Source organism: Phocoena phocoena, chromosome 4, assembly GCF_963924675.1.
Source record: "Phocoena phocoena chromosome 4, mPhoPho1.1, whole genome shotgun sequence".
NCBI classification, from domain to species: domain Eukaryota; kingdom Metazoa; phylum Chordata; class Mammalia; order Artiodactyla; family Phocoenidae; genus Phocoena; species Phocoena phocoena.
This window is the reverse complement of record NC_089222.1, coordinates 67,970,962-67,998,423: the sequence shown is the minus strand read 5'-3', so window position 1 is coordinate 67,998,423 and position 27,462 is coordinate 67,970,962. Positions and strand designations below refer to the sequence as shown.

At 39.6% G+C, this 27,462-nt stretch overlaps 1 protein-coding gene across 5 annotated transcripts in view; it reads right to left on the bottom strand.

Moving 5' to 3' along the window:
* The window catches only part of TP63 (tumor protein p63), a 220,952-nt gene that overhangs the window by 68,692 nt on the left and 124,798 nt on the right, over window positions 1–27,462 (bottom strand). For 4 of the 5 annotated variants that reach the window (XM_065876173.1, XM_065876174.1, XM_065876175.1 and 1 more), the window contains exon 4: window positions 9,867–10,121. In XM_065876173.1, coding sequence (XP_065732245.1) covers window positions 9,867–10,121 — 255 coding nt within the window. Of the gene's footprint in view, window positions 1–9,866; window positions 10,122–27,462 lie in introns of those variants that run through there. The other variant, XM_065876177.1, reaches the window with a different exon arrangement.

The following is a 27,462-nucleotide window of genomic DNA, read 5'->3' as shown; positions in this document are numbered from 1 at the left end:
TTAAGAAGAAATTATTTTACAGTAGAAAAAAAATACACACATATGCAAACATATATATTTATCCTACACTTATTTCTAGGGACTTATAGATCTATACTGTTTCATTTCATGTCTGCTTATAAATGGAAAACCTCGAAAAACTGCCTGAATTGTAAGCATGGATATGATGTACTATTCACGCAGGTAAATCTAAAAACAAAAATGCAGGATCCTAAGATAATAACATACGGTGTTTTTAGAGTTTCACCTCTCAGGCTCCCAAAGTACTTTGTAAATTTTAATTAAGCCTCACAGCAATCCTACCAAGAAAATATTACAATACCCATTTAATAGATGAGCACAAACAGAGTCACTTGCCCCAGATCACAGAGTTTTTTAGTGCCCACAAGTTGTCCTTCGGAGTTCTGTGTTCTACTTAATGAGCCACACTCTTCAGGAGCCTGTCAGATGACTTCTCAAATTCAAATGAGGATCCTTAAGTAAGCAATCATTATTGTTTTGACTTAATACAACTTGGAAACCGCCCCAAGTAAAAGAAAAGTCTTTTGAAATGGTGTCCTCATCTTATTTGTTATATTTTCCACAAGATTTAGTGCAGATGATACTGGCAAAACAGCATAAAGAGGAAAACAAAAATGCAAACTAAATGAGTAACCCCCAAAGAACACCTGTTTGATGAACTTGAAGACACAGAATTAACTCTGCATAAAACAATTAGAAATTACATTCCAATTCTTCAGACCCTTCTAATAAAATAACAAGGTGGCAAATTATACTGTTTTATTTTTTTAACCAAGAAATCATGAGTCTTCATTATTAGATTCAAAGTGAAATGAGAAGGCTGATTCTATTTATAAAGTAAGAATCCCTCCCTAATTCACCTCACAGTAAATTAGACCTAGGGTCTCTGGCTACTCTCAATTTCCTTTAAATTTCAGCTGAGGGCAGCCTGATGATGGGGTCGTAATCTTTATTAAAAACCACAGGAGAGATGGCTGCTGAGATCAGTACCTTTAGGCCCCTGTGTGCCTAATTACAGGACCCCTTGTGCTAAAAACCATTCCACGTCTACAAAGCATCTGCAGGGCTTCAAAGAGTCTAAGATTTTCCTTTCTGTTCTACAATAAACTTTTCTTTAATTTCAAAGAATTAGAAGCTGTTGAACAGAGAGCTATGTTATCTCATGCCTCCTTCAGGCTCCAGTGACCTAACAGACATACTAATTGCTGCTGCTATAAAACCATGAGGATTTATTTCATATGTAGTTGCTTTTACCCATGACATGACAGCTGATTGCTAAATACCTCTCATGAGAAAAATACATATTCCCTTCTCCACCAGAGGGGGTGGGGACAGTTACAAGACTTGATCACACTACGGAAATGGTTAACATCAGGGAATGCAAACAGGAGAAGGTGTAAAGCTCACATATGGGAAGACACTGAGAGCAATAAATGGCACCCATCATTCAGGGATGACTTGAAGAAATCTCTGTCAAACTGAATGATATATAGTATTTTTTTAATGGCTCAAGAAAAATACAGTGACATTATTCTCTGTCTATACCTCAATTTTCTGGTGATTTTTGTTCTGCCACACCCTCTATGTGCTAATTACAAATGAGCCATTGGTTAGTGAGCTGAGAAAACTGATTCGAAGCACTTTCAATCTCACTGCCTTTTCTGGGTACAGCTTTGGCCAATTTTAGTTAAGTTATGGAGTCCCATAAATTCTCTAAGTATTAAGCATTAATTCTCTAAGTATTAAAGCAAAACAGGGTTTCCTTGGTGGCAGTGTTAGAATCCGCCTGCCAATGCAGAGGACGCGGTTCGAGCCCTGGTCCGGGAAGATCCCACATGCGGTGGGGCAACTAAGCCCATGTGCCACGACTACTAAGCCTGTGCTCTAGAGCCCATGAGCCACAACGACTGAGCCCGTGCACCACAACTATTGAAGCCTGCGTGCCTAGACCCTGTGCTCTGCAACAAGAGAATCCACCGCAAGGAGAAGCCTGCGCATCACAAAGAAGAGTAGCCCCTGTTTGCCCCAACTAGAGAAAGCCCGCACACAGCAACGAAGACCCAATGCAGCCAAAAATAAATAAATAAAACAAAACAAACAGAAGATTCTCTCCTTATGCCAAGGATCCAACGCGCAGATCATTACATTTTATAAAATAAATTTTATAGGAATATGAAGGTAGGAAGGTCATTAACTGCATGAAAACAAACTGAGAAAGATCTACTTTGATAATGTATTGCTTAGTTTATTGTAGGGGGTGGGAGGGTGCAGTCAATCTATAGGACTTTTGAAAGGAACAGAGAATTACTATTTCCAAATGGAATATATTTATTTGTAACTTTCCCCTTAGATGCTTGCTGTAGTTTCCAGTTATTTTATTTAAATTTTAAGGAACTGTCCCTTGTCACTGTTAAATATACTGCAAAGACAGCCTTCAGTCTGACTATTGTTTTGTTTGGTTTTTGGTTTTTACAACTTTTTTTTTTTTTTAAATGAATATACCACTTAAAGATCTGGAGATATTACATGCAAATCCAGGTTTCTAGATGCTCTTGAAAGTTTCATCTTTTAAACCCCAGCCCTACTTTCCCCCATGACAACAGGGTGGAGTTGCGGAGCAGATTCCCTCGCAGAGAAGGTGTGTAAACTCATTTCGCCACTGCCTCCATCCCCACCACTTGACTCATTTACACTACCCCCTAGTGCCACAGATATTTGGGTTTGCCACCTTCAAGGTAGTCCATTATTAGTGGAAGTGATTTTTTAGGGAAATGGGCCTGATGATCGGATCCCTGCTCTTGATGGAAATTTCCATGGTAATTTATTTACCTCCTGATAATAATCCACCCTTCTGGGAAACCAAAGCCACAGTGGAAAAACAGAATACCAAGTGGCTGGTAATATCTACAAAACGAAATTGACTACTATGAATAATAATATAAGTGAAGGAGAAGGAGAGAGAGGAAGAGGAACAGGACAAAGAAAAAGAAGGGGAAAAAAGGGGGGGTTGCTGTTATTCTCTTTGTAGTAGAAAAAGAAAGGCAAGTTTAGTTAAATTTGCTATTTATTTCTTCTTAATCAGTGGTCAGTTCTCGTAACATTAGATGCAATAAATAAATAAATATAAAATATTTTTCCTTTAAATAGAAACTCTACCGTGGATTCAGGAAATCACTGAGCACAGTCTGGGAGGGCCCTAAACATCAGATTAGGTGAAGTCGCCTTATCACGAATACATTAACCTAGAGTTAATTTAAACAAGTTAGGGCAAACTTGCTAAGTTATTCTGCTCTGGATGTGGGGACAACACCCCTATAGCATGGCTTACAATTGAAATTCACTTTAAAGTCCAAAACCTAGAGTCAAACAAGTAACATGAACCGTCCCCAAGAATCTCCAAACCCTTTATTTAGGACATTCTTCCTCAATACTCTCATCAACTAAGAAATAGCTTGGATAACAGGTGACAATGCTCAATGTTATTATTTTCTTTATCATGGGAGGAGCACAAAAAGACACTTCTTTATGTATCTCTGGAGATTTAGAGGATAGCTCTGGCAAGAAGTGAAAATAACCTTGTTATGATTAACAAATGTACCACTGGCAAGAGATAAGTCTACTGACTTCTGTCCCTCAGCAATGAAACCTAACAGCCACTCAGTTAAGACCAGCCCCAGTAAAGGCTCAAGCGTTGGTGAGAGAAGCGTTTCCTTTGTGCAAGGAAGCATAAATCATATTCACCATGGAAAAGTTTGTCTGTACATCATGTCCTTTGATGGGCTATTCTTAAGAGTCCCCAAATTCCAGAGGGCCACGCAATGGGCTGGCTTGCATTAGATTTCTGCAGAGCTGGCAGCCTTCTTCTGGAAGTCTTACATTACAGGTAACCTGATGACAGGGAGGGTGGGCCACAGGCAGGCATCTCAGCTCGCCTGTGGAAGAGCCAAGGGGAGCGAGCTTGCAAGACCCGATATGCTGGGATCAATGAAACTCTCCGGAGAACTGGCTGTTCCCCTTTCAAATGCCACCTCCCTAATCTCCACTTGCTCAAGTCAGAATCTTCAAAGCTCTGAACATGACATGAGGCTGGCATGATTAGGAAGGCAAAGAGGGCTCTCTAAATCACCGGTGGAGGCAAATGGCATCGAATTAATGGACAGTTAACAGTCAAGGTCAGAATGGAGGGATACTGCTTGGGACTGCAATTACTTCCTTTGGCCACGAGGAGAAAACAAAGTCTTTTCATATTTACTAAGGGCCTATTATATGCTGGACATGGCTCTGAGCACTAGGTCCAGGTGCCTGCACTACAAGACCTTGCCATCTATGAAGGGAAAAAAGTCACAAGAGCAAAAAGGGATGTATGTCCAAAGTCCAGGGTCATTATCTCAGACGGAGAGCACAACAGAAAAACACTAACCTGAGGATTTTCCCAGTATTTGCACACAGATTATACTGTGTGTCCTGGGTTGTGGGGAAAAGAGCTCTCAAACTGTCAAAGGTGTGTGACACTGATAATCAAGACCGATTGATCTATATTCACACACAAAAAAAGCCTTGTCCCTGGAGTCCAGCAAAAGAAAGCACTTTGCCCCCAGAAGTAGTGTCCTTACCCGTCCTCTCAAAGCTCAAGCAGGTGCCGTAGAAGGCTTATCTCATCCTCACCAGCAACTCCAAAAGCTTTCCAGATCGGTACCTATGATTCTTCTGAATGGCCATCGAGTATTCTGTCATGTGGATATGCCACAATTTATGGAACCAGTTCCCAACTGGTGAGTGTGTAGGTTGCCTCCAATACTTTTGCCACCACAAAACCACTGCTATTCTTTATTTAACACGGAGAATTAAAAAAAAAAAAAAAAAAAAGGACATCCCCATAAATGAGAAATAAATGCTGGAATTCAACAGGTTCTTAAAGCTGGAAAAGACCTTTCCTAGCGCCGGCAAGGAGAGCCTACATCTGCTTGGACAGACTTAGGAAAGCAGCTCGGCCAACCTGCAGAAGTCTGCACATGGGAGGCCTGATATCATCGTATGCCATCTATTCACACATCTGAGTAGTGGATAATATCACAGTCTTGTGGGGCTGGAGTATGCATGCTAATAGCCCAAAAGCACTAAGAAAAAACAAAAGGAGAAGACATTTTGCTTTGCATTCTCTCAAATTATTACTTGCGGCACAACTGAACCCTAAACAAAACTATAATAAGCTCGTGAAGCAAAGGGATTCAAATTCAGACTCAGTAAACACATGTATGCCTATGACTAGCCAGGTGCTGATATGTGCACCTACATGTGGCATGTAATCCTCACGATAAGGAAAGTATGAACATCCCTATTTGTAGGTGGAAAAAGTCAAGTTCAAAGAGATTGAACTCTCTGAGCAGGTCCCAGATGCTGCTAGTAAATTTCAGGGTTGAAATCTGCACCTAAGTTTCCTGCCATTTCCAAATTACCATACTGTCAACTGGCCTGTGGCTGATGAGTTCCAGCTATAATGCTAGACCAGCACTTTATAATAGTAAATGTTAGGCCTCTATCAGTAAGTAACAATTACACTGTGGAAATAAGAAGAAAATCTGAAACCCAAGCCCTAAATTCCGTGTTGGTTTGGGTCTGTGTGTGCGTGTGTGTGTGTGTGTGTGTGTGTGTGTGTGTGTGTGTGAAAGAGAGAATATGGAAGAATGTCACTGCTCTTCACTTTATTTCATTGGAAGAATTTTAAAATAGATACCATATTTTTATGGAACTGGGAACACACATTCATTATTGGAAACAGAGAAAACAAAGGAAATATGTGTATATACTTTAAATATATTAATTATATTTTGGCAGTGACTCTTAGTAAAACCAGAAATTGAAAGAGCAAACAACACAAAAGGATGACAAGTGATAAAATGGTACTAACAAAATTTTTACTAAAGAATTACCAGAAGAATATGAGGTACACGTGACCCTTCCTAATGACAGCTGCTTTTGCTGCTTCCAGTTTGTGGGCAGTTTTTAAAATATAGTGTCTTTATTTTGAAAAATTGCTTTAAAATACACAGATGCCTAAGAAATAGGTGTTGTATAATGTAGCATAAAAACTGTCCTTTGGGGCTTCCCTGGTGGCGCAGTGGTTGAGAGTCCGCCTGCCGATGCAGGGGACGCGGGTTCGTGCCCCGGTCCGGGAGGATCCCACGTGTCGCGGAGCGGCTGGGCCTGTGAGCCATGGCCTCTGAGCCTGCGCATCCGGAGCCTGCGCTCCGCAACGGGAGAGGCCACAACAGTGAGAGGCCCGCGTACTGCAGAAGAAAAACAAAAAACAAAACAAAAAATCTGTCCTTTGTCAGGTGGCTTCACTCCATACTACACAGGGCCTGCGAGTGTCTGTATCGCCTTCTGTCAATCAAGAGAAAGACAGTCTAGATAAGATGGTGGAGAGACTTGAACTGGGAAGGAGGGAGGCCTGGGTTCCTCTATTTCCTTGGCTGGTGATCAGCCATGTAACCTTTACTTCTCGAAGCTTCCTCATTTCTAAAACGGGGTAACAGCCTTGGTTCTGAGGCTCCAAGTCGCATGAGAGAACACTTAAAAATGTGAGGTCTGTGTATAAGTGTGAGGATATATAATTTGGCTCGAAGAGTTAGGTGCTGCTATGTATAAGACACTGGTGCCCATGGTTAAGAATTTACATATTTTTAGGTGATCTCAGGAGTTACTCAAACAAGGGTTCAAATGTGCTGGATTTAGATGAAATGTAGCTGGGCCTAAACTAAGTCTAACTGCGAACAAGAAAGAACATGAATAAAAATATAAATACCATGTGATACGCTAGTAGGATGGAATGGACATTTAATTCAATCATTTTATTCTGTAGTATCTATAGCATACACTGTAGACAACTGAACAGAAGCCCAAGAAAGGCAAACCAGCTTAACCAAGGTCACTTATTAATGGCAGGCAAATGAACTGATTAGAAGCTAAGTTCTTCTAAAAACTATGTTGATTAATAATACTATCTCATCTTAAGGAAAAGAAGAAGTAGTTTTCACCCCATTCATCCTCATCAGAGGCACAGACTGAATTCTAGAAAGATGAAGTAACTTGGCTAAGGTCACGAGGATGATCACAGTGAGAATCCAGGTTTTCTGGCTCTCAAGAGATGCTCTTTCCCATCACCACAGTGCCTACCCCTTTTTCAGGGTCCTGATACCACTGCTGTCACATGTAAGGAAATTTTACTAGGGTACTCTACAAAACATTTTCTTTACTTTTTTTTTTTTTTTTTTGCGACATGCGGGCCTCTCACTGTTGTGGCCTCTCCCGTTGCGGAGCACAGGCTCCGGACGCGCAGGCTCAGTGGCCGTGGCTCACGGGTCCAGCCGCTCCGCGGCATGTGGGCTCTTCCCGGACCGGGGCACGAACCCGTGTCCCCTGCATCGGCAGGCAGACTGTCAACCACTGCACCACCAGGGAAGTCCCTCTTTACTTTTTTTTATTAATTAATTTGTTTATTTATTTTTGGCTGCACTGGGTCTTTGTTGCTTCGCGCTGGCTTTCTCTAGTTGTGGCAAGCGGGGGCTACTCTTCGTTGCGGTGCACGGGCTTCTCATTTCAGTGGCTTCTCTTGTTGTGGAGAATGGGCTCTAGGCGCGGGCTTCAGTAGTTGTGGCATACAGGCTCAGCAGTTGTGGCTCGCAGGCCCTAGAGCACAGGCTCAGTAGTGTGGCACACGGGCTTAGTTGCCCTGCGGCACGTGGGATCTTCCTGGACCAGGGCTTGAACCCGTGTCCCCTGCACTGGCAGGCGGATTCCTAACCACCGCGCCACCAGGGAAGCCCCGTTTTCTTTACATTTAACCTACCACTTATGTAGGTATCCCCAACCGTTTTTTTTTTTTTTGAGACAGTGTACCTCTCTGAGAGAGGGGATTTGATGGAAGATGGTTCAGAACTGCACTGAAACTGAAAAAAAGTGTTAAGACTTCTGTATGATGAGGTGGGGAGGGAGGGGGGAGGAAGAAAGATTGATGTTCCATCATGCTCCATCCCCAAGGTTCTTAAGCCATTTTAGGAGGGCAGTGATTCTTCATTTAATGGCCCCAACATGCCCATTATCCCTCAGATGTGCTCACCCTTAATACAGTAGAACTCTGCAAATGTCAGATGAAAAACTGTTAGCTTTGAAGTTCAGTGATTGTAAACATCCAGTTGGTGTGACCCCTATTCAAAAACACATCAGTGATCCATTTATAAAATGGTTATTTTAGTGGTTCTTCAGCAAGATATTACTTAGATCAATCAACCAATATATCTTTAAGTTTACTCTAAGTTTACTCACCTGGAGTGTCCACCTCCACAATTATTAATATAAAAGAGACTAAATAGTATGACACAATTGACTAAAAAGAGCACATGGAAGAGAGATCAAGTTTTAAGCTAACACTTCTACTTTACGGTTGAAATACGAACCATGACAGCACCGCTTCTCAAACTATGGAAGAAACGCGCTAAGATAAATTTTTAGACAATTGTGGGACATCCTGATGTGAAATGGTGAAAAGAAAAAGAAAGGACATAATCTAGTGGAAGGAGGGTGGCAGAATCAGAAATAGGACCAGCTACACAAAAGTCTCTGTAACTTTAGGGATGCCACCGAATCCCCATGTTTTTTCAGCTTTCCTCACTAGTAAAATGGGAGTTGTGAAATGTGCCCTACCTAGCTCACAAAAAGAGTGAGGTCAAAATGAGGGGACACGTGTGAAATTATGTTGGAATTTAGTGTTACTAATGCAGATTATTTTATACACTGTACAACTGGAGAAGAGCCCGGATACTGTAACATACAAACAGAAATGATTTCCAAAGAAACCTATTTGCCAAAGAGGGAAAAATCTGTTAAAACAATTTGAAAGCTACTTCTCAACAAGACGATGACGTTTGGAAGCATTTCTATAATCCCAGCGAACATTAAATTCTTTGACAAAATGTGCGTCACTTTGGTCTTGGGCATTCTTTGATCAACCAGTTAAAACCAGTCTTATAGGTTTCCTCCCTTATATTTAAGCTTTATTCATGTTATAATAAAATAAACTCTGAAATAGAATCAACATTCTTGTAGCTTTTTTAATTTTTAAAAGTATTTCCATGTTTTCTTAGAAAAGTTATATATAAGATTTTTTTCAACATTTTTCATCAGAATCTCTTTGAAGCTAATTTAGGCCCCTAATGTGTGGTTTAGGAGGATTTTGGGAGGGAAACTTGCTTCTACATGTAATAGATACATATGTATCAATAAACTATGATTCATGTTATAGAACCCACATGCACAAATTTAACCCTTCCTTAATAGAGGAGATCTTAATTTCTTTTTACACTGTGTTTGTGATTTTATTCATTTTTTTTTAAATCGTACCTTACTGGGTCATTTATTTTTTCAAAATAATGAGACTGGTAACGCCTACATTCTGCAGACTGCAAACACATATCCTATGATTACGGTATTTTCCATTGGCGTAATGCTTTACGTTTTTCCAAAAAAAATCTTTCACACAAAGGACCTCCCAACAGCGTGAGGCAGGCTAGAACGCATCAACTGAAATTGCTAGGAGCCAGCCAGAACGCAGGTTGGTTCCCAGATCAGGGCTGTTCCTACTAAATGGCACTTTCTCTCTCTCTGGGTCAGTGTTGAATATTTCAAACCAAAATGTCCTTAGAGGACAGGGAGAAATTTTGCACCATTCAATATGGAGCTCTAAGCTTTGACGGGGGAGAGAGCCGGGGAAGGGGGGAGGGGTAATGGAGAAGACCCTTGTACTTGGGGATCAGGTTCAAGGACACATGGGTGCCCGGTGCTCTTACCGTCCAGGTGGCGGACTTGGCGGTGCTGGACTGCTGGAAAGACACGTCAAAGCTGTGTGGGCCCGGGTAGTCGGTGTTGGAGGGGATGGCGGGCGAAGGCGAGAGGGCGTCGAAGGTGGAGCTGGGCTGTGCGTAGGGCGAGGGCGCCGTGACGCTATTCTGGGCGTGGTCTGTGTTGTAGGGACTGGTGGACGAGGAGCCGTTCTGGATCTGCTGGTCCATGCTGTTCAGGAGCCCCAGGTTCGTGTACTGTGGCTGCGGGACACCCAGAAACCCCCCACGTTAGCCATTTAAGCTGCAGATCCTCGCTGCCAAAAAGGCATCATTTGGTGAGTGCCTTCTACAGAGTTCCACCTCACGTCCGCAACACTTCGCAATCAAGGGAAGATGACCGATTTGTCATGCATAGTTCGAAACTCCAAGAGAAACCCCAGGTGTGTGTATGTTTTGTAATGACCTGCACAGTTCACACAGCTTCATGGGCAAGCTTTGGAGACTGCAGTCTCCCCGAGAGCATTTGAAAGTGGATTACGTGCTCATTCGCAAACTGGGCAAGAAGTGCCAGTGCTCTGTAGCTGCTTATGAATTCTTTAAAATAAATGAATACTGACTGCTACTCTTTTTTTTTTCTTCTTCTTCTGTCCTGGTATTCAGAATGAAAAAGACCACTAGATAGATACGTTCTAGAGGAGACTTAAGCATCAAATTGTTGTTTACTGAGAAAAATCAGTTGTCCTCCAAATTTCCTTTTAGTCATCATTCTAAATTCTGTCTCAGGGTACCGACTTGCCCCCAGGAACTGGGTTCATGAAGACTGGAGGGGAATGAGTAGCAGGGATAGGGAGAGGCAACTATATATTTTAAAAGGTTACATGCTAGCAGACCGTCCAAACAGCCTAATTTTTCATCTGTTTTTTCATTTTCTTCGTAGCAGTTTACTATTTTCTAGAGTAGAACGTGTGTAAGAGAAACATCATCTAGTTATGATTAAGATTCTATGTTTGAAATAGTTCAGAAGTACATTAATTCATATAGCTTCTCTGCCACGTGTTTTATTTCTTCTAGGAAAACCGGCACCAAGTAGGTATTCAATAAGATGTTTATGGGAAGAATGATTTAACTTCTCATTTCATCGGCAAAAAATCTTTACTGTGTTACTGTCAGAGAGGGGAAGTGATTTGCTCAAGCATCGGCTAATAAGCAAAGAGTAGGGATTTTGAAACCAAATCTTCCGATTCCAAGTCCAGGGCCCTGCCAACACCATCACACCTGTCAGCCTGATAAGATAATTCAAGTCATTCCTGAGTCAAATTGGACACATTTCCAGAAGGGGCCACCAGCCTGTGTACCATTTTCCCTTTGTGAAATCTTCTGACACGTGGAAACCTCACTGTTTCTTCAAGTTAGCAACAGGAAAACAAATGAAAAGCAAAAAAAAAGGCAGTCCTGTGGGTACATATTTTATAAAGGAAATGAGGAGTCTGGCTCTTCAACTGAAACATAACAGAGTCCCAGATTAAGTCAAACTACAGAGAAGAACAAACTCACGAAGAAACGGATGCTTGAAAACAATTTTAATTCAACTTTAAGCGTAAGAAAATGATTTTACTAAACTTTAAGTATTTCACATGGGGAGGAGAAAGGACTCTGCCATTCCATTCAGTCCAGAGAGCATCTGTCTAAATGTTAACGGTTGCATGCCCATTCCATTACATGTATGCATTCGCATTCCACTGCCGAATGCCATGTCCCCATTTGCTCTTCAAATAACTATTAATCTCTTTACACTTATCCCCCTGCTGACAAGAGCAGCTGTTAGTCTCGCCTTCCCTCCCCTCTGACTTCCACAGCTCCTAGGCCTGTCCTCCATCTTTAGCTTCCCCTCTTGACAGGTGAGGCAAACTGCAGGTGAGACAGCTGTGAGAGACAAAACTAAAACCTGAGGCCCGGACGAAGGCGTACACACCCCTGGCTGAATGAAAGCTCTTAGGTGTCCAAGCCTGCGGCAACAGCCTAGAAAGGGGATTGAAATTATTATTTGTGTTCAAGTTAAGGGTCAGTATACAAAGCACTCCTGAGCGTCCTGTAGGAATCAGATAATGCTCCCAGAGGCACGTGCTTCCCTAGAGCAGTACAATTAGGGAGGTAGCCGCCCCTGACAAAGGGGACAAAGAAATTCGCCAGGCACTTTCTCACAGGCAGTAAAAAGCCTGTTGGGCCAACCCTTTCCTCCTCCTTCTAGCTACACAGAATGGAACAAGCTAATTGTGCGCTTGGAAGAGAACAAAGAAACATGGCCCTTTGAATTTTTTTTTCCAATAAATGTAAAGAGAAAAGTTTGGGGACCCAGCTTTAAAAGCCAGTGAGTAAACACTCAGTGCTGCTTGAAGGACATAAGAGAAATGGAAACTCCATTTACCTCAGGGGTACAAAGACGACGTCCCTGGGACAGCAGTGAGACTGAACATATGGGGTGGCACCAAAGAAGCAGAAACTGTATTTCAAGCCATTAATAGGTGTTGATGGCTATGCTTTTACATGCCATAATTTTTAATCCCAAAAAGTTCGGGTGAAATATTTTCTTCACAATAGGATTTGCTTCCAGGGCTGACGCCTCACTTTATATAATGTAAAACTAGATTTCTCAGGTTTGAGCAAAGAGCTGCTGACTATTCAAGAAAAAAATGGGAAAACATATTTCATTTTAAGCTTTCCTCAAATTTTACTTTAAAGAAACAAAAGCTATGTAGTATACTCAATTGTCTTTAAAAAAAAAAAAAAGCATAAAAACAACACTAACTTTGAATTAACTAGCCTGAAACACACAGCAACAAACCCACCAAAGTAAGAATTGTATGATTAGAAATCTTCTTGCAGACTTTCCACGGCCTTATTAAAAATTTATATCATAAACCTGCCATAGGAATTCGTACATTTGAAGTTAATTTTAAAAGCATTTAGTTGACAACGACCAAAAGAGTTTCTTATTTGCTTATTTCTTTGATTTGAAGACAGTGGACGTGTTGACAAAGTACAATTAGAGGCAGAGGGCAGACCGGCACAGCCAAGGAGAACAAGTGTTAGGTAGGTAGGACCAGCAAAATAATTCACAGCGCCCATCGCAAAATGAAAACACAGGGCCTCTTGTTCATAAATTATTAAGAGTTTCATAAGGGGGGGAGCAGAACATTAAACAAAGCACAGGGCCCTTTCATGACTGCGAACTTTGCAGCCTATGAAGCTAGCTCTGTGCCAGGTTAATGGGAATAATATTTATTTCTTCTTTTCCACCAAAGTGAAGCTGGCAGGATGAAGGAAGCAGTACCTGTACCCCTTGTTTACTTCAGTAGTTCCAGAAACACAGAAGGGAGAAATTTGTGTTTTGCTGGGATGCTAATGAGATGCCTATTTATGACGACAAGTAAAATAGTCTCCAAAGTTAAAACACGACACTCGTGTGAGTACCAAAAAGTGCCCTGAGAAGGACTCTGTGGGGTCCTCTGTGTCCCATGTGTTTCTTATGCAACAAAAGCTATTAGAACATTTGAAATGTAATAGGAAGTAGATTGTCCCTTTCCAGCAATAAGGTACCTTGATGTTCGAATAAGCTTAACATACTCTATAGGGACTCAGTGAATGAATGAACGGTGTTGTATATCTACCCTATCATGTCTGAAAGAGGAGACAGTCTTTTCTCCACAACATATAAAAGGTGAAAATGAACACGATTTGCCTGATATCTGTTATAAGCCTGATAAAGTAAAACAGTGGATTTCCTTTGAATTCGAACAGATGCTTCAGTTCCTATAAAATAACTTTGAAATAGAAGACACTGCCTGGACCCTAGAAAATTACCAACATCTGTAGCTGAAACGTACTCAACTTCATCACAAACTAGCTGATCTGCCCACAGAAAGGATAAAACACACCTTGGTCACAGAAACTTCATATACTCCGGGTAATCACAGAACACTCTGGGGGGTGTTCTAAAACATGGAGCTGGTATGGTAAGTGTAGGGATACCAGGGGCTGAATCTCAAACTGCCTGCTTTCACCATTAGGAAAGAGCAAGTATAACTACCATTCCCAAATATAGAAAGAGGGTTTCCTTGTTGTTTGTTTTTCTCCTCCCGTAAGTTCTTTCGCATACCCATAGTCATCTACAGACTGATTTATTTCTTCAGTTTTGATGATTAGTATTAAAAAGGCAATAAAGAATAGGGATTTCTCCTGACTGGTCGTTGTTTTAAAAGCGTACTATATAAATGCAGTTGCTTTAGTTTCGTTTTATTTTTCCTTCCTGGGTTACATTGTTAAATGATCTTAAATTCTGAATATACCGTGGGCCTGAATTTTCTTCTCATCAGCTCAGCAATAACGTATATCAGAATATATCACTGTAAACAAAACTTAATATTGAATTAATATTGAATATAAACCTGGGTTTATACCTAATTAAAGTTGACTCTGTAATTACTTTCCTGTAAAATAATTTAACATCAAAAAAGAATTCCAGTCAAGCCATATGACCAGTGCAATGAAACAGGAACATAGATATAATTTGCATTTCTGAAAATCTCTCTCCTCCAATGTATCTGTGTAAGAGAAATTTTATAAGTTCTTTTTGTCGCCTTTCTTAGCTATTACTATCTGTAATAGCTAATTTATGGCAACGATAGTCAATAATATATGGCAAGAGATTAATAAAAAATGGGAATGCAGACCACATCAGGCATAGGAGAGGTTACTTTGGAAACATATAATCAATTTATTTACCTCAATTCAAATGGATCCTTGTCACAGGAAACAATAACTTGCCCAAATTTCATGTGAAAAAATTTATGTTTATAATCCTTGACAGACTGTTAGAGATGGCTAGGGAATTAAACATTCTTCAGTGCTCCTTCGATTCGTGAATGGATTCTAGTAATGCAGAAGAACTCTGAACTTAGACTTGGGTAACGTGGGGTTTAAGGCCCAACACTGCCGCTAATTTGCCATCTACCCCTGGGCAACGTACTTAAACAACCTGGACCTTAGTTTGCTATAAAGTAAAATCTGTATAAAATTGAGGAGATTGAATCTGATGATCAAACATAAATGGTGCACCAGTCCTAACATTTTTCTAGGGATGACCATTCTCATCTACAATACTATGTAAAAATAATGCCATGAGGTTGCTTTCAAAAAAATGAGATAACTGTTTTTTGGGGGGTTTTTTGTTTTTTTTTTCTTCATACAGATTTGCCAGACCAAACCTACAAATCCAAATTATTTCAGGCAGCATATATAGTTTCCTCAGCTAATAAAACCTTTCACCTCAGGCTTCATGGAAGAGCTTTCTGAACACTCTAAAGCCCCTCCTGGGAAAAGAAAACAGCTTTCTTCATGACCCTGGCTTTGCAAAGCATCCATTGGATTATGCTCTAGCAGACAGTACTACATTTTTATCCCCAAATATTGGCAGAATAGTGACTTTTAAACAAGCACTGCCTGAGGGAGAAATGCTTGTCATTTTTTAGCCTTCTACCACCTGCCTCACCTCAAAGAATGATGGTTTGTTTTATGCTAGAATTAAACACAATTGATTGAATGTGCTTCATTTGAGGTCAAGAAGATATTTGGATTCTAATGTTAAATTAAAGCACCATCTTTTCACCTTAAGAATGTATTCAGCATCGCGTTTTTCTCAAAACCAGGTTTTGTTAGATATAAAATATTTCACTTCTTTTGTCTTCCAAATGATCCTAGAAAGTGAGTGGAGGTAAAATATACTCATACCTTACAACGAACAAAATGTAAAAATAAAGCATTAAACCCCACAGCCTAGAAAGACAGCCTGCAAAGAGTTTACTAGAATGTGTTATGCTCTGACACAAAGTGTCAAGATTCCTCTGAGGTCCAAGATCCCATAACTTAGGAGAGAGCTCCCTAAAAGCTCCAGCCAAGGCTGACAAGGGCAGGTGAGACAAATAAATACAAAGTTGGCTAATCAGGTAGACAACAGTGTCAACAAATATTAGCCATAGTACTTGAAAAGCTAGGAAGTGTGAAACGTAGAGAAGCTAGAACTCAATCCAAATTTAGCTAAATTACACTGTGTAGAGCTCAATTAAGGAAAAATAAACTTTAAATTCTATGATTTCATTAAGTACTCCCTTTTAGTAATAATGACAAATAAATAAAATTATAATCAAGAGCATCTCAATTCTAAGAAAACCTGACCTCACCATTACATACCAAGGAAGCATTGGGCTTAGCAGAAAGGTATAATTTAATATTCAGTAATTCTTGATCAAAATAATAGGGAAAAGTATACAGAGTTTCAGTTTCTTTAAAGTGAACCAGGAGTTATTTATTAAAGTTGGGTCAAAAATGTGTTTGAGGAAAGTTTCAATCTATAACAATCCCTGTCTTAATAGTTTTTTAAGCAGACATGGTAATGCTAAGAGAAGAAAGTACACAGTAATGGAGATCTTTAGAGATGGGTTTTACCATCTATATGGAAAGCATACCATGGTCACTTTAGAAGATTCATCAATAATGCTTTGCTGGTTTTTAAAGTGGGTTTAAAATATATAAAAATAACTTTGATAATGTATCTGTCTAAACCATATAAGAAATTATGACTTAAAACACTGGGGTGATTAAATGTGATTAATGTTTTATCACAGGAGGTAGTTTTGCTCACCGTGATATGAAACTGAAGACATATCAATTTCAATAAAATAATGGTGACCATCAAGATTAAAAAAGTCTGAACCCTATTTAGCATCCATATTTTAATCCTCTGGGAGAAGAATCTTAGCTGTTACTACTACCACTATCACTCCTCCTCCTCTGCTACCACCACTAAGTTCTCTCTGAGTCTTACTATGTTCCTCAGTGTTTAAGTGCTTTGCACATATTTACTCATTTAATTCTAATGAGTTAAGTGGAATTATTATCCCACGTTTTACACATATTTTACAGATGAGGAAACTGAAGCTCCACAAGATGAAGTGCTCAGGGTAGTAAGTGACAGAGCTCCCAGATGTGAAACCAGTCAATCTGTCTTGAGATTTACCCACTTTCTTAAGTATCCTTCACTCGGAGCCACTCAGATTTCTGCTTGGAATATTTATGTAAGAGTTACAGTCCCAGAGATAAACCCACGCACGTATGGTCAACTAATCTATGACAAAGGAGGCAAGGATATACAATGGAGAAAAGTCTCTTCAATAAGTGGTGCTGGGAAAACTGGACAGCTGCATGTAAAAGAATGAAATTACAACACTCCCAAACACCATACACAAAAATAAACTCAAAATAGATTAAAGACCTAAATGTAAGATGGGATGCTATAAAACTCTTAGAGGAAAACATAGGAAGAACTCTCTCTGACATAAATCATGGCAAGATCTTTTTTGACCCACCTCCTAGAGTAATGGAAATGAAAATAAAAATAAACAAATGGGATCTAACGGAACTTAAAAGCTTTTGCACAGCAAAGGAAACTATAAACAAGATGAAAAGACAACCCTCAGAATGGGAGAAAACATTTGCAAACGAATCAACAGACAAAGGATTAATCTCCAAAATATATAAACAGCTCATGCAGCTCAACAACAAAGAAACAAACAACCAAATCACAAAATGGGCAGAAGACCTCAATAGACATTTCTCCAAAGAAGACATACAGGTGGCCAAGAGGCACATGAAAAGCTGCTCAACATCACTAATTATTAAAGAAATGCAAATCGAAACTACAATGAGGTATCACCTCACACCTGTCAGAATGACCATCATCAAAAAGTCCACAAACAATAAATGCTGGAGAGAGTGTGGAGAAAAGGGAACCCTCTTGCACTGTTGGTGGGAATGTAAATTGATACAGCCACTATGGAGAACAGTATGGAGGTTCCTTAAAAGACTAAAACTAGAATTACCATATGACCCAGCAATACCACTACTGGGCATATACCCAGAGAAAACCACAACTCAAGAAGACACATGCAGCCCAATGTTCATTGTGGCACTATTTACAATAGCCAGGACATGGAAGCAACCTAAGTGTCCACTGACAGATGAATGGATAAAGAAGATGTGGTACATATATACAATGGAATATTACTCAGCCATAAAAAGGAATGAAATTGGGTCATTTGTAGAGACATGGATGGACCTAGAGACTGTCATACAGAGTGAAGTAAGTCAGAAAGAGAAAAACAAATATCGTATATTAACGCATATATGTGGAATCTAGAAAAATGGTACAGATGAACCGGTGTGCAAGGTAGAAATAGAGACATAGATGTAGAGAACAAATGTATGGACACCAAGGGGAGAAAGCGGGCGGGGGCAGTGGTGTGTGGTGGTGGTGGTGTGATGAATTGGGAGTGTGGGATTGACATATATACACTAATATGTATAAAATGGATAACTAATAAGAACCTGCTGTATTAAAAAAATAAAATAAAATTCAAAAGAAAAAGATAAATAAGAGTTACACTCAATGAAAGCATACTTATTTTATACGTAAAGAAAATATTTTCCACTCGTTAAAGACAGTATATAAAACTTCAGCCATTCTTTTGGAGACCCAGCTCCTTGGAGCTAGCACCAGAAACTCCCTGAAGATCTGATCATGCCACCCTCATGCTTGAACACATTGAGCAGGTTTCTAATCTCTTAGAACACAAGCCTCAAATCTCTAAACTGCCCTACACCATACTATTTGAAACCGTCCTCTTTGCTCACTAAAGAATGGCATTCCTTCAGTTTTTCAAAGGCAAACGTCTTCAGTCCTCAAGCCTTTTGCACCTGCAGGCTGTTTCCCAACTCATCTTTCAGTTTTAGCTTCAATGTCATTTCCAAGTCAAAGCCTTCCTGGAGGGCCCAGATAGGTATTCTTGGTTTCACACGGTCAGGGCACAGTAACTTTCCCCTTTGTATCACATAATTATAATTGAAAATTAATTATCTGTATAAGTACTTTTTTTTTTTTTTTTTTGGTACGCGGGCCTCTCAATTTTGTGGCCTCTCCCGTTGCGGAGCGCAGGCTCAGCGGCCATGGCTCACGGGCCCAGCCGCTCCACGGCATGTGGGATCTTCCCGGACCGGGACACGAACCCGTGTCCCCTGCATCGGCAGGCGGACTCTCAACCACTGTGCCACCAGGGAAGCCCCTGTATAAGTACTTTTTAATGTTGCTCTTCTCTGCTAAACAATTATGAGAGATGATATCTGTTTAGTGCTGAGTATAATATCTGCAACCATGCCTGGGACATAGTAGGTGTTCAGCAAATATTAAAGAATAAATGCAAAACATTTCAAAATAAAAATCACCTTCGGAAAGTATATTTTATTCTAACTCAACTATGACCCAAACAAGTATTGCTTTTTTACTCTGAAGTAAGTCTGTCTCCAAATCAGAGTCGCCTCTTTACATACTACTGCCCTTGAATGTCACAGTGCATCTCCAAATAATCTCAGTGACCTTTACTTTGTGTTTTGATTTGTTCTGGTAGGTGAGAATTGTGCTTTTAGCTTCAGCTGTTATGGGAACTAGTAGCAGAATAGCCAGTCCTGTCACTCACAAGGCCATGAGTAATACTTGGTAGTTCACACCTAGCTGGGAAGTTTATTAATGAGCTTCTACTTCCTTGAAATAAACACATACACATTTTTGTGCCAAGGCAGTGTTTCTTACCTGATGGTCTAGATTTTGTTTCTCATGCATCTAGGTCAGCAATAAGAATAAAAATCTTTGTGGTCATATAATGATTTACTTCCTGCAGATAGAGAAACCACCCAGACACAAGCCTCGAGTAAGATGTTAGTTTCTGATAGAGAGGCCACAAAATTGGTCCCTCCCTCTCTAATTTCCATGATTTTCTGCCCAGTTAGCTAGAATTCAGTTTAGAAGAATGCCATAATTAAGGGCTTACAAAAGTATGTTTTGAGGAACTGAGATTGTAGTTTATCAGACTTACAAAGCATTTCTTGTAAATGGTCTAAATTCATGACTTCATTTCCCAGACTTTATAACACACACACACACACACACACACACACACACACACACAGGTTGAAACACTAGCCTTTATTTGCAAATGGAAAACTAAAACATGAAATAAGGACTATACTACTCAATCTGTACGTATTCAAATGAGGAACACTGTTTTTAAAGTTCTAATTTGCTTTTGCTTGTCAAGTTCTTTGCTGATTGCTACACTTTTCATTTTATTTGAGATAAAGTTTTCAGTGACTTACTATGCTTTGTAATTAGACATGGTGACTTATGTAACATTGAAGTGTTCCTTTAAGATTCACTTTTAACTGCAAAATAAGACCAAAGTTTCCAGCTATGCCAAAGACATGCCTTACTTTGAAAAGACACTCATCTATTCATTTCATTCTATTTACCCCATTATGAAAGTAACAATCCATCAATCAGTTTAATAATTACAACAGCTCATTAGTGTCTTATTTGGACAGAAAAAAAAAAAAAAACCTGGGGCACCACGTTTAAGAACAAAATGACTTAAAGTTTTCTCAGGCATCCTTTAGTAATAACACCATAGAAAATAAAATGTGAAAGTGTTTGCAAATCATCAAGCTTATTCACCCAGAGCAAACCACCCACATCCCTGGTGATGATTGAGAGACATCAGGAGACAAAATGAATGAAGGGAATGGTGTGGAAGCAAGTAAACACATTTAAAAAGTGAGTGCAAAGCGAGATAAAAATCTAATCGGTTCCGTTTTGTAGAAAAATCAAACAAATTCCCTGTCCTCCCGAGTAATCAATTAAGTGAAAGCAGTACACTTTACACTGTTTACCTCTGCTAGAGAACAAGTCATTCCTTACTCAGGAAACTGCCCTGTGTTTCAAAACCTTTCTTGCCACTTGAAATAGAATGGAAATAAATATCTGGACTCATTAAAAAAAAAAAAAAAAGTCTTACAAGATGTCAGAGAAAACCATATGATTCAGAACATCCAGGCGGAGACCAGGCTGCTTTGCTTTCTGTACAGATCAGTTACAAACAGCCATTTCTGTAGGTATTTATGCCACATTTTTATCTGAAGATAGCCCTCCGAGCAGCAGCAACAGACGCATGCTTCCGTCACATTCAGGAATATTATTTGGTGACCCCGGGGAGGATACAGAGATAAATACCACATATCCTCTACCCTCCAACAGTTTCCAGTCCAGAGACCGGGAGACCAATGAGGGAGGAACAGAGAAGTACAAAGAGTTCAGAGGAAGTCGGGTGATTCTGAATGGGGGGGTGGGGGGGTGGTGGAATCTGAGACATTTTTAAGAGTGAAGCAGGCCCCTAGCAAGGCTTTAAAAACTGGAAAGGATCTGACCTGAAGGTAAATATTTGAGGGGTAGAGTTGGCGTATAGAAAGAAGGCAGGAAAAGTAACTTCTCTGAATTCTCACTATTCTGATTTTCAGGCTTTCAAGCACTTTGGGATTATCTACTGAAATAATTTCCCAGGCCTAAGGCTTATTATGGGCTTTCTACTTTACCCAGTGTTACCGTTTCTCTCTGTGTAGATCTTGTGGAGTCCTCAACTTTAGTCTGGTGACAGAGTCTCAAATGGTCTATTTAAAAGTAATCAAGCCATTCCCAAAACATCTGATGTTGCCCTTTGAGAGAGTAATGGTTTTCCTTTTAATTCTGATTCCATCAATAGAGTGACACTAATCCAGACTGATTTGAGTAAACAGGGCATATTCCCCATTGTCTCTGTGATCTGAGAAAGAATGAACTTGAGAAAGATCGCTGCCTGGATTGGAAATGGCCCCTTTGGGTGTTTTGCGCAAGCTTAAAAGGAAAAAGAAAATGCCTGTACAGAGTTCCTTCCAAGGCAAGCTCACTTTGGGGGTGGTAATGCTCATGGGGGTATTATATTGGACTACACCTATCAGTGGCTTTAGCAGCAATAAGAAAGTCGAACTATTTCTTTTGTAGTGTTTCCAGAAGAGCTGACGAGAGTGTTTCATAAATTTCCGCCCCTGGCAACACACCACAGCTTGACTCAAAATTCCCTCTTTCAGCTTTTATAAGGAAATCTTTTTTTTTTTTTTTTTTTGTCCCATTTAAGAAACACAGACAAGATGCAATTCAGATCACAAGTTTTGCATAAGATATCGGTTTACACTCTACACACATCCACTGCCATTCCAAAAATGTTTTATTGTTGCCAGTTATTCCCTTAGCTAGAATCAACGTGTGCTTTATCTTAACACTAGTTACTGAATTTTACATTGACAGGTAAGTACTATCTGGGGAAGCTATCTCAGAATTTACAGGACGGTTCAATTTTACTATGTCTTTGGAAAAGAGACTGAAACAGAATAAAGTTAGTCATTATTTCAAACATGAAATAAATTTAGAAAGAAGAACTTTCTAAGCCTTTTTTCCCGCAGAAAATGGAAAGGAATGCTTCGGGGATAGGATAGGGGTGCTACAATGTCAGACCAAATAAAAAAGTCAAATGTGCGGAAGCATAAGGTACTGTTTCTGAAAAGACTTTACAGACATTTTAGGTAACTAATCTTTTCTGAAAAGGAGGTTGAATAGCAACAGGGTCATCTGTGGAACTTCACTGCTTCCCCTAATATTTGCAGAGTTAAAGGCAGAACAAAACACATTTCAACAAAATTCACTTTGTGTTAGAAGAGGATTAAGCTTGGTAAGGACGAGAAAGGAATGAGATACAATCTTGGACATCCCCCCATATATCACAGAGCATCGTTCTCCCTCCTACCCATTCCCTTTGCCTTTAAATCAAGTGACTGAGTTACCTTCCCCAAGAACCTACCCTTGCCTACCCCACCATTATCTTTTAAATTGCCTACATTTTCTTCCTGGGTGAAATGGACGTGATGAAGGAGATTGTGGGAGGCGATGATATGAAGAGAAGTAAAGACATGCCTTCCCCCAATATTTTCTGTTCAAATCTTAAATGAAAATGTATATCCTTGTCCAAAGTGAAATTTGACAAATTTATGGCAAAGATTTTTAAATTTGTGATACCAAGATCTTGATTTTGTATTGTTATTGTTTTGGGGTAAATTGGGGGGGGGTTGTTTCTTAAATGATACATTCATATTCAGGTCTGCTCTATTATTTCCCAGTTGGGATTCTCAACTTGAACAAAAGTCATACTTGGCATATTGTGCCACCTTTAGCTCCAGGATCACTATCTGCTTTTAGAGCAGTGATCAGGGAAGAGATTTGTCGCATCCTGATGCTAAGATGACTATTTAATAAGTAAAGTTAATCCTAATTAACATAGAAAATCAGTCTAGAGTTTGTTCCTAGCTTTGATTACTTTAAGTATGTAATTACCAAGTCCCTGTAAGAGCGAGACACCTTATCTACCTCTATAGAGGTCTAAGGAATGGGAACAGGAAACAATTAACTTTGCCCAGACCAAGCAATCATTTGGACTAATTTTTCTCCCTCCTTGCAGGATGACACTTGTCACTCCTAGAGCATGTAGAAAAAGTTTTGAATCTCGAATTCCGAACACTGCCCACGCTTTCAGAATATTCATGGGTTCTAGCTCTTAGTGAGATAAAAGCCCTTGCCATGTTTTCTTGCTGTTTCTTATAAAAGCTTTCCATTTTGACATACATATTAAACATAGATCAGTGTTTAAATCAACATTCTCTTTTCAAGTCAGTATAGCGTGCTCCTTCATTTGGTCCTGTGCAGTTATTCTTTGTATTTTTATTAATTTTCTACCTTCTACCCAGAATGACCTTCCTTCCTCTCCCTGTGGCTAAATTCTAGTTCTCAAACTATGTGAAATATTACCTTCGTCATGAGCAGGTTTGACCCATTTCGCTGTCTTTGAGAGTCTTTGGTGTCTCTCACCACATTCTGTTTTAAACTGGAGTCACTTATGAATACCTTACGTACACACTAGGATTGTGAATTTTCAGAGGCCAGTGGCTTGCAACTTACTTATTTCTGCTTTCCTTCCAGTGTCTGGCACAAGCACCGTGACTGCACTAAACTAGCTCTCAGTAAGTGTTGAGTTGTAAGGAAATGCTCCTTTTCGTGAGGGAAATAATCGAAATGATTTGTGGCTGGGATATCAAAGACACTGTACCTAGTTTATAACCAAATATATACTACTTTTTTTTATTTTGGGGTGGGGAGTGGGGAGAAATAATAAAATAAATAGTGGATCTTTACTTACAGGATGATCATACATTTTATCTTCGAAGTGGAACACTTTTGGAAAATAAAAGGGGTGCTATTAATAATTACACTTAAATAGCAAGAGTAAATAGGGACAAACCAAGACCAATAGTGCCCAACTTCTCTATGGCAGGAACCATAGCTATTAAAGAGAGCTATGGCAGGGAAAACACAAGTTTCATGAGACTTTAGAAACAATCCATTTCTACCCTTTCGAAAGGTTCCAGAGAAGTGATGAATATTCTTACAAAACGAGCACCCAATGTGCCGTTCAGAGAAATGCATTTTTATACTTCTAGGCAGCCTTGAACAAAGCCATTTATCCCCCGCAAGTGCACCTTAGGGCAGCCCCAATTACACCATTCCTCTGTTTAAAACCTTTCCATGGTTTATCATTGCCACTATATTAAATGTGTTATGGTGCTCCGTGAGCCGCTCTACCTTGCAATTCTCCCTTTACTTTCTAATTCTTTCATCCTTTCAGTTCCATCAGAACTATCTGACATTTCTGAGTACCCCAGTATTCACCCTACTTCTGTGCCTCTGCTGGCGCCTGTTTCTTCGCCTGAAATCCCCCTTCCCTCTTTTATTTCTAAAACTTTAGAAAGTTCTACTTGTCCTTCCAAGTGTGTCTGCATCACACATATACATGTAGGCTTTTGTGATCTTCCTGCTTTGAGATACTCTCTTTCTCTTTGATCCTTTATATTCTCTTGCTCACATGTCTCATATGACACTTAAGATCTCTCCTGTATTAATTATAACTGTATGTATTCATTCCCCCTATGAACTGTAACTTATCAGTGTAGGAACTGTTTCTTACTCATTTTTGTATCCTATGTACCATCTTATATGTAACTGATGTTCAGTAAACATTTCTTTACGAAGAGTGAGTCTATAGTTCTTTTTCTAACCTACGTTTCTCTTCCTCAATACTACTCCTCATGAATATTAACAAATTTCAACTTAATTCAAAGGTATTAGTGAAAATTATAAAATGTTTATAGAGATAACACATTAATAAGCCACAGGTCCCTATTTTCTTGTGCCTCCAAATTGTGTTCTTAAGAGAAGATCTGGAATAAGATTTAAGCTTAACTCTTGTATCAACTGTTTTACCTTGACATTTCAATCCATTCTCTTCCAGAACCAAAATCCACTACCCTACTGGACATCCTTCACAGGCAGCTCATTCCCTAAACTGACACTGAACAATAATGCTGTATCAGTCGTCTGACTTTTTGCTTATCATATATTTAAAAGAAAATTCTGAGTCCATTGGACTTGGAAAAACTTTCATTTTCAAGACAGTAAGACATTTATGGAAATAACCAAGTCATTTTCCACTGAGGTGTCTTTTGGGTATCTGTGTTCGCTCTTCCTTATCTACTGACATAAAACAATTAGAAGTTTAAAATGTATTCGACAGAGGAAAAGTTTAATTTCACACTGTTACTGTGAAGGGAGGATTTTTACCCATTCCTCTCTATCTCACAAGCACAAGTCCCTCCCAATGCAATTACATGCACCTCAAAGAAAGCTTGGGTACACTGTGGTAACATAGTTCTCAACTGTTTGACCCATATCTTTCCTTGATAAACATAAAATCTCATGACCTCAAATATATACTCCCTCCCTTAATAGGAAGAATATAGAATCTAAATTCTGTAATTGGAGTGGTAGTGGTGGTGGTGGTGGTGGGATGAACTGGGAGACTGGGATTGACATATATACACGAATATGTATAAAATGGATAACTAATAAGAACCTGCTGTATAAAAAAAATACAATAAAATTCAAAAAAATTTTCAAAGTGGAAAAAAATAAAATACATGAAACAATTGCTAATATAAAAAGAAACCAAATTCTGTATATGCTTATTGTCTAAGAAAATTTTAACAAACTTTGTATTCAGAAAATATATGTGGTGTGATGAAAGAACAACCAGTATTTTTTTGATTGCTATAGTTAACCAGCCATTCATTCATACTTCCTACTGTACACTCCACACCCCCGTTGAGGATCACTGCTCTTCTAGAAAACAAAACAAACCAAACATGCTTTTTCCTTATCTAGGTAAAGGATAAGTGATTTATTATCACCACTCATTTTTCCAATAGCAGTGAAGGAAAGTATGATCTATGATCTGTGATCTGAGATCTCTTTCTCCCAGTCCCCTCTGGGCTTGAGGGCAACCAATTGTAAAACAAGTAGTGCAATCTAAGACCACAGCATGGAGTGAGGAACGTAGCCTGGCTGACACCCGAATCAAGTCTGCTGCTTCTGCTTCTTACCTACTGTGATTTTACCTATGGTGCTAAGTATCTCAGAGGTGCAACTTGGGAAAGCTAAAAAGAATACATTTATTAACTATAAAGAGAAAAACCGCTCCCATGGGAAAAAATGTGAGTCAGCCTTTGGAAACAGTATTGGAACATGAAAGACTATTTCCCTTGCCAATGCAGGCCCAGAGGTCAATTAATTGGCAATGACCTGAACACTCCGAGTTTATACTGCTGCCTCAGCGCTTTTCTTCTCACTCTCAACTAGATTTGCATACCAGTTCTTTACGGAAACTTCTTTTTGGAGCACTTACCATGAATCACAGTGGCCCTTTTTAGAGTGTATTTCTGTCTAAAGAGAAAAAGTTAAGTAAACAGGGACTCATTTTTATATCTATAGCTCTCTCAACTACAAAAAGAGAAATCATTAACCTTGATTTGTAAAATGAGGTGATTCATTATATGAGTTGAAGTCCTGAATGTTGTAACCCATTCACCAAAGTACCTTTCCATCTTCATACAGAAGCCCAGATGGGGATTTTTTATAAAATGTCATTCTTCTAAGGAGGAGTTTGAGGGCTCTCAAACACTCTCTCCCTCTCTCTCTCTCTCTCTCTCTCTCTGTCTCTTTGTCTGTCTGTCTGTCACACACACACACACACACACATACACACACACACACACACACACACACACACACACACACACACAGCCCAGGTTTTCTGGCAAGAAAATGGAACTAAAATTTAATCTATGAACAATTTCCTTTCTTTAGTGCCTCGCTCTCCAAGTATGAGACCAATCCCAGAGGCTGTATCATTCCACCCCGGCGCATTGGAAAGGTGCTTGCTTGAGGCCTCCTCATTGCAACCCAAGGGTGGAAACTTAAGCCCTGCCTGTTATATCCTGCTCACCTTCCCCTCCCTTCCAGACCCTTTCCTCTTCAGTAACAGCTTTCCCAAATCCAGCTCTGCTTGCGGGGGGAAGAACTGGAAAATTGTGGAAAAGGGGAAAGGGGAGGAACGGTGTTCTTATATCGTTTTTGAGTTACCGATCCAAAGAATTTGCTAGCAAATTAAATTCAAAAATTATTTGAAGTCAG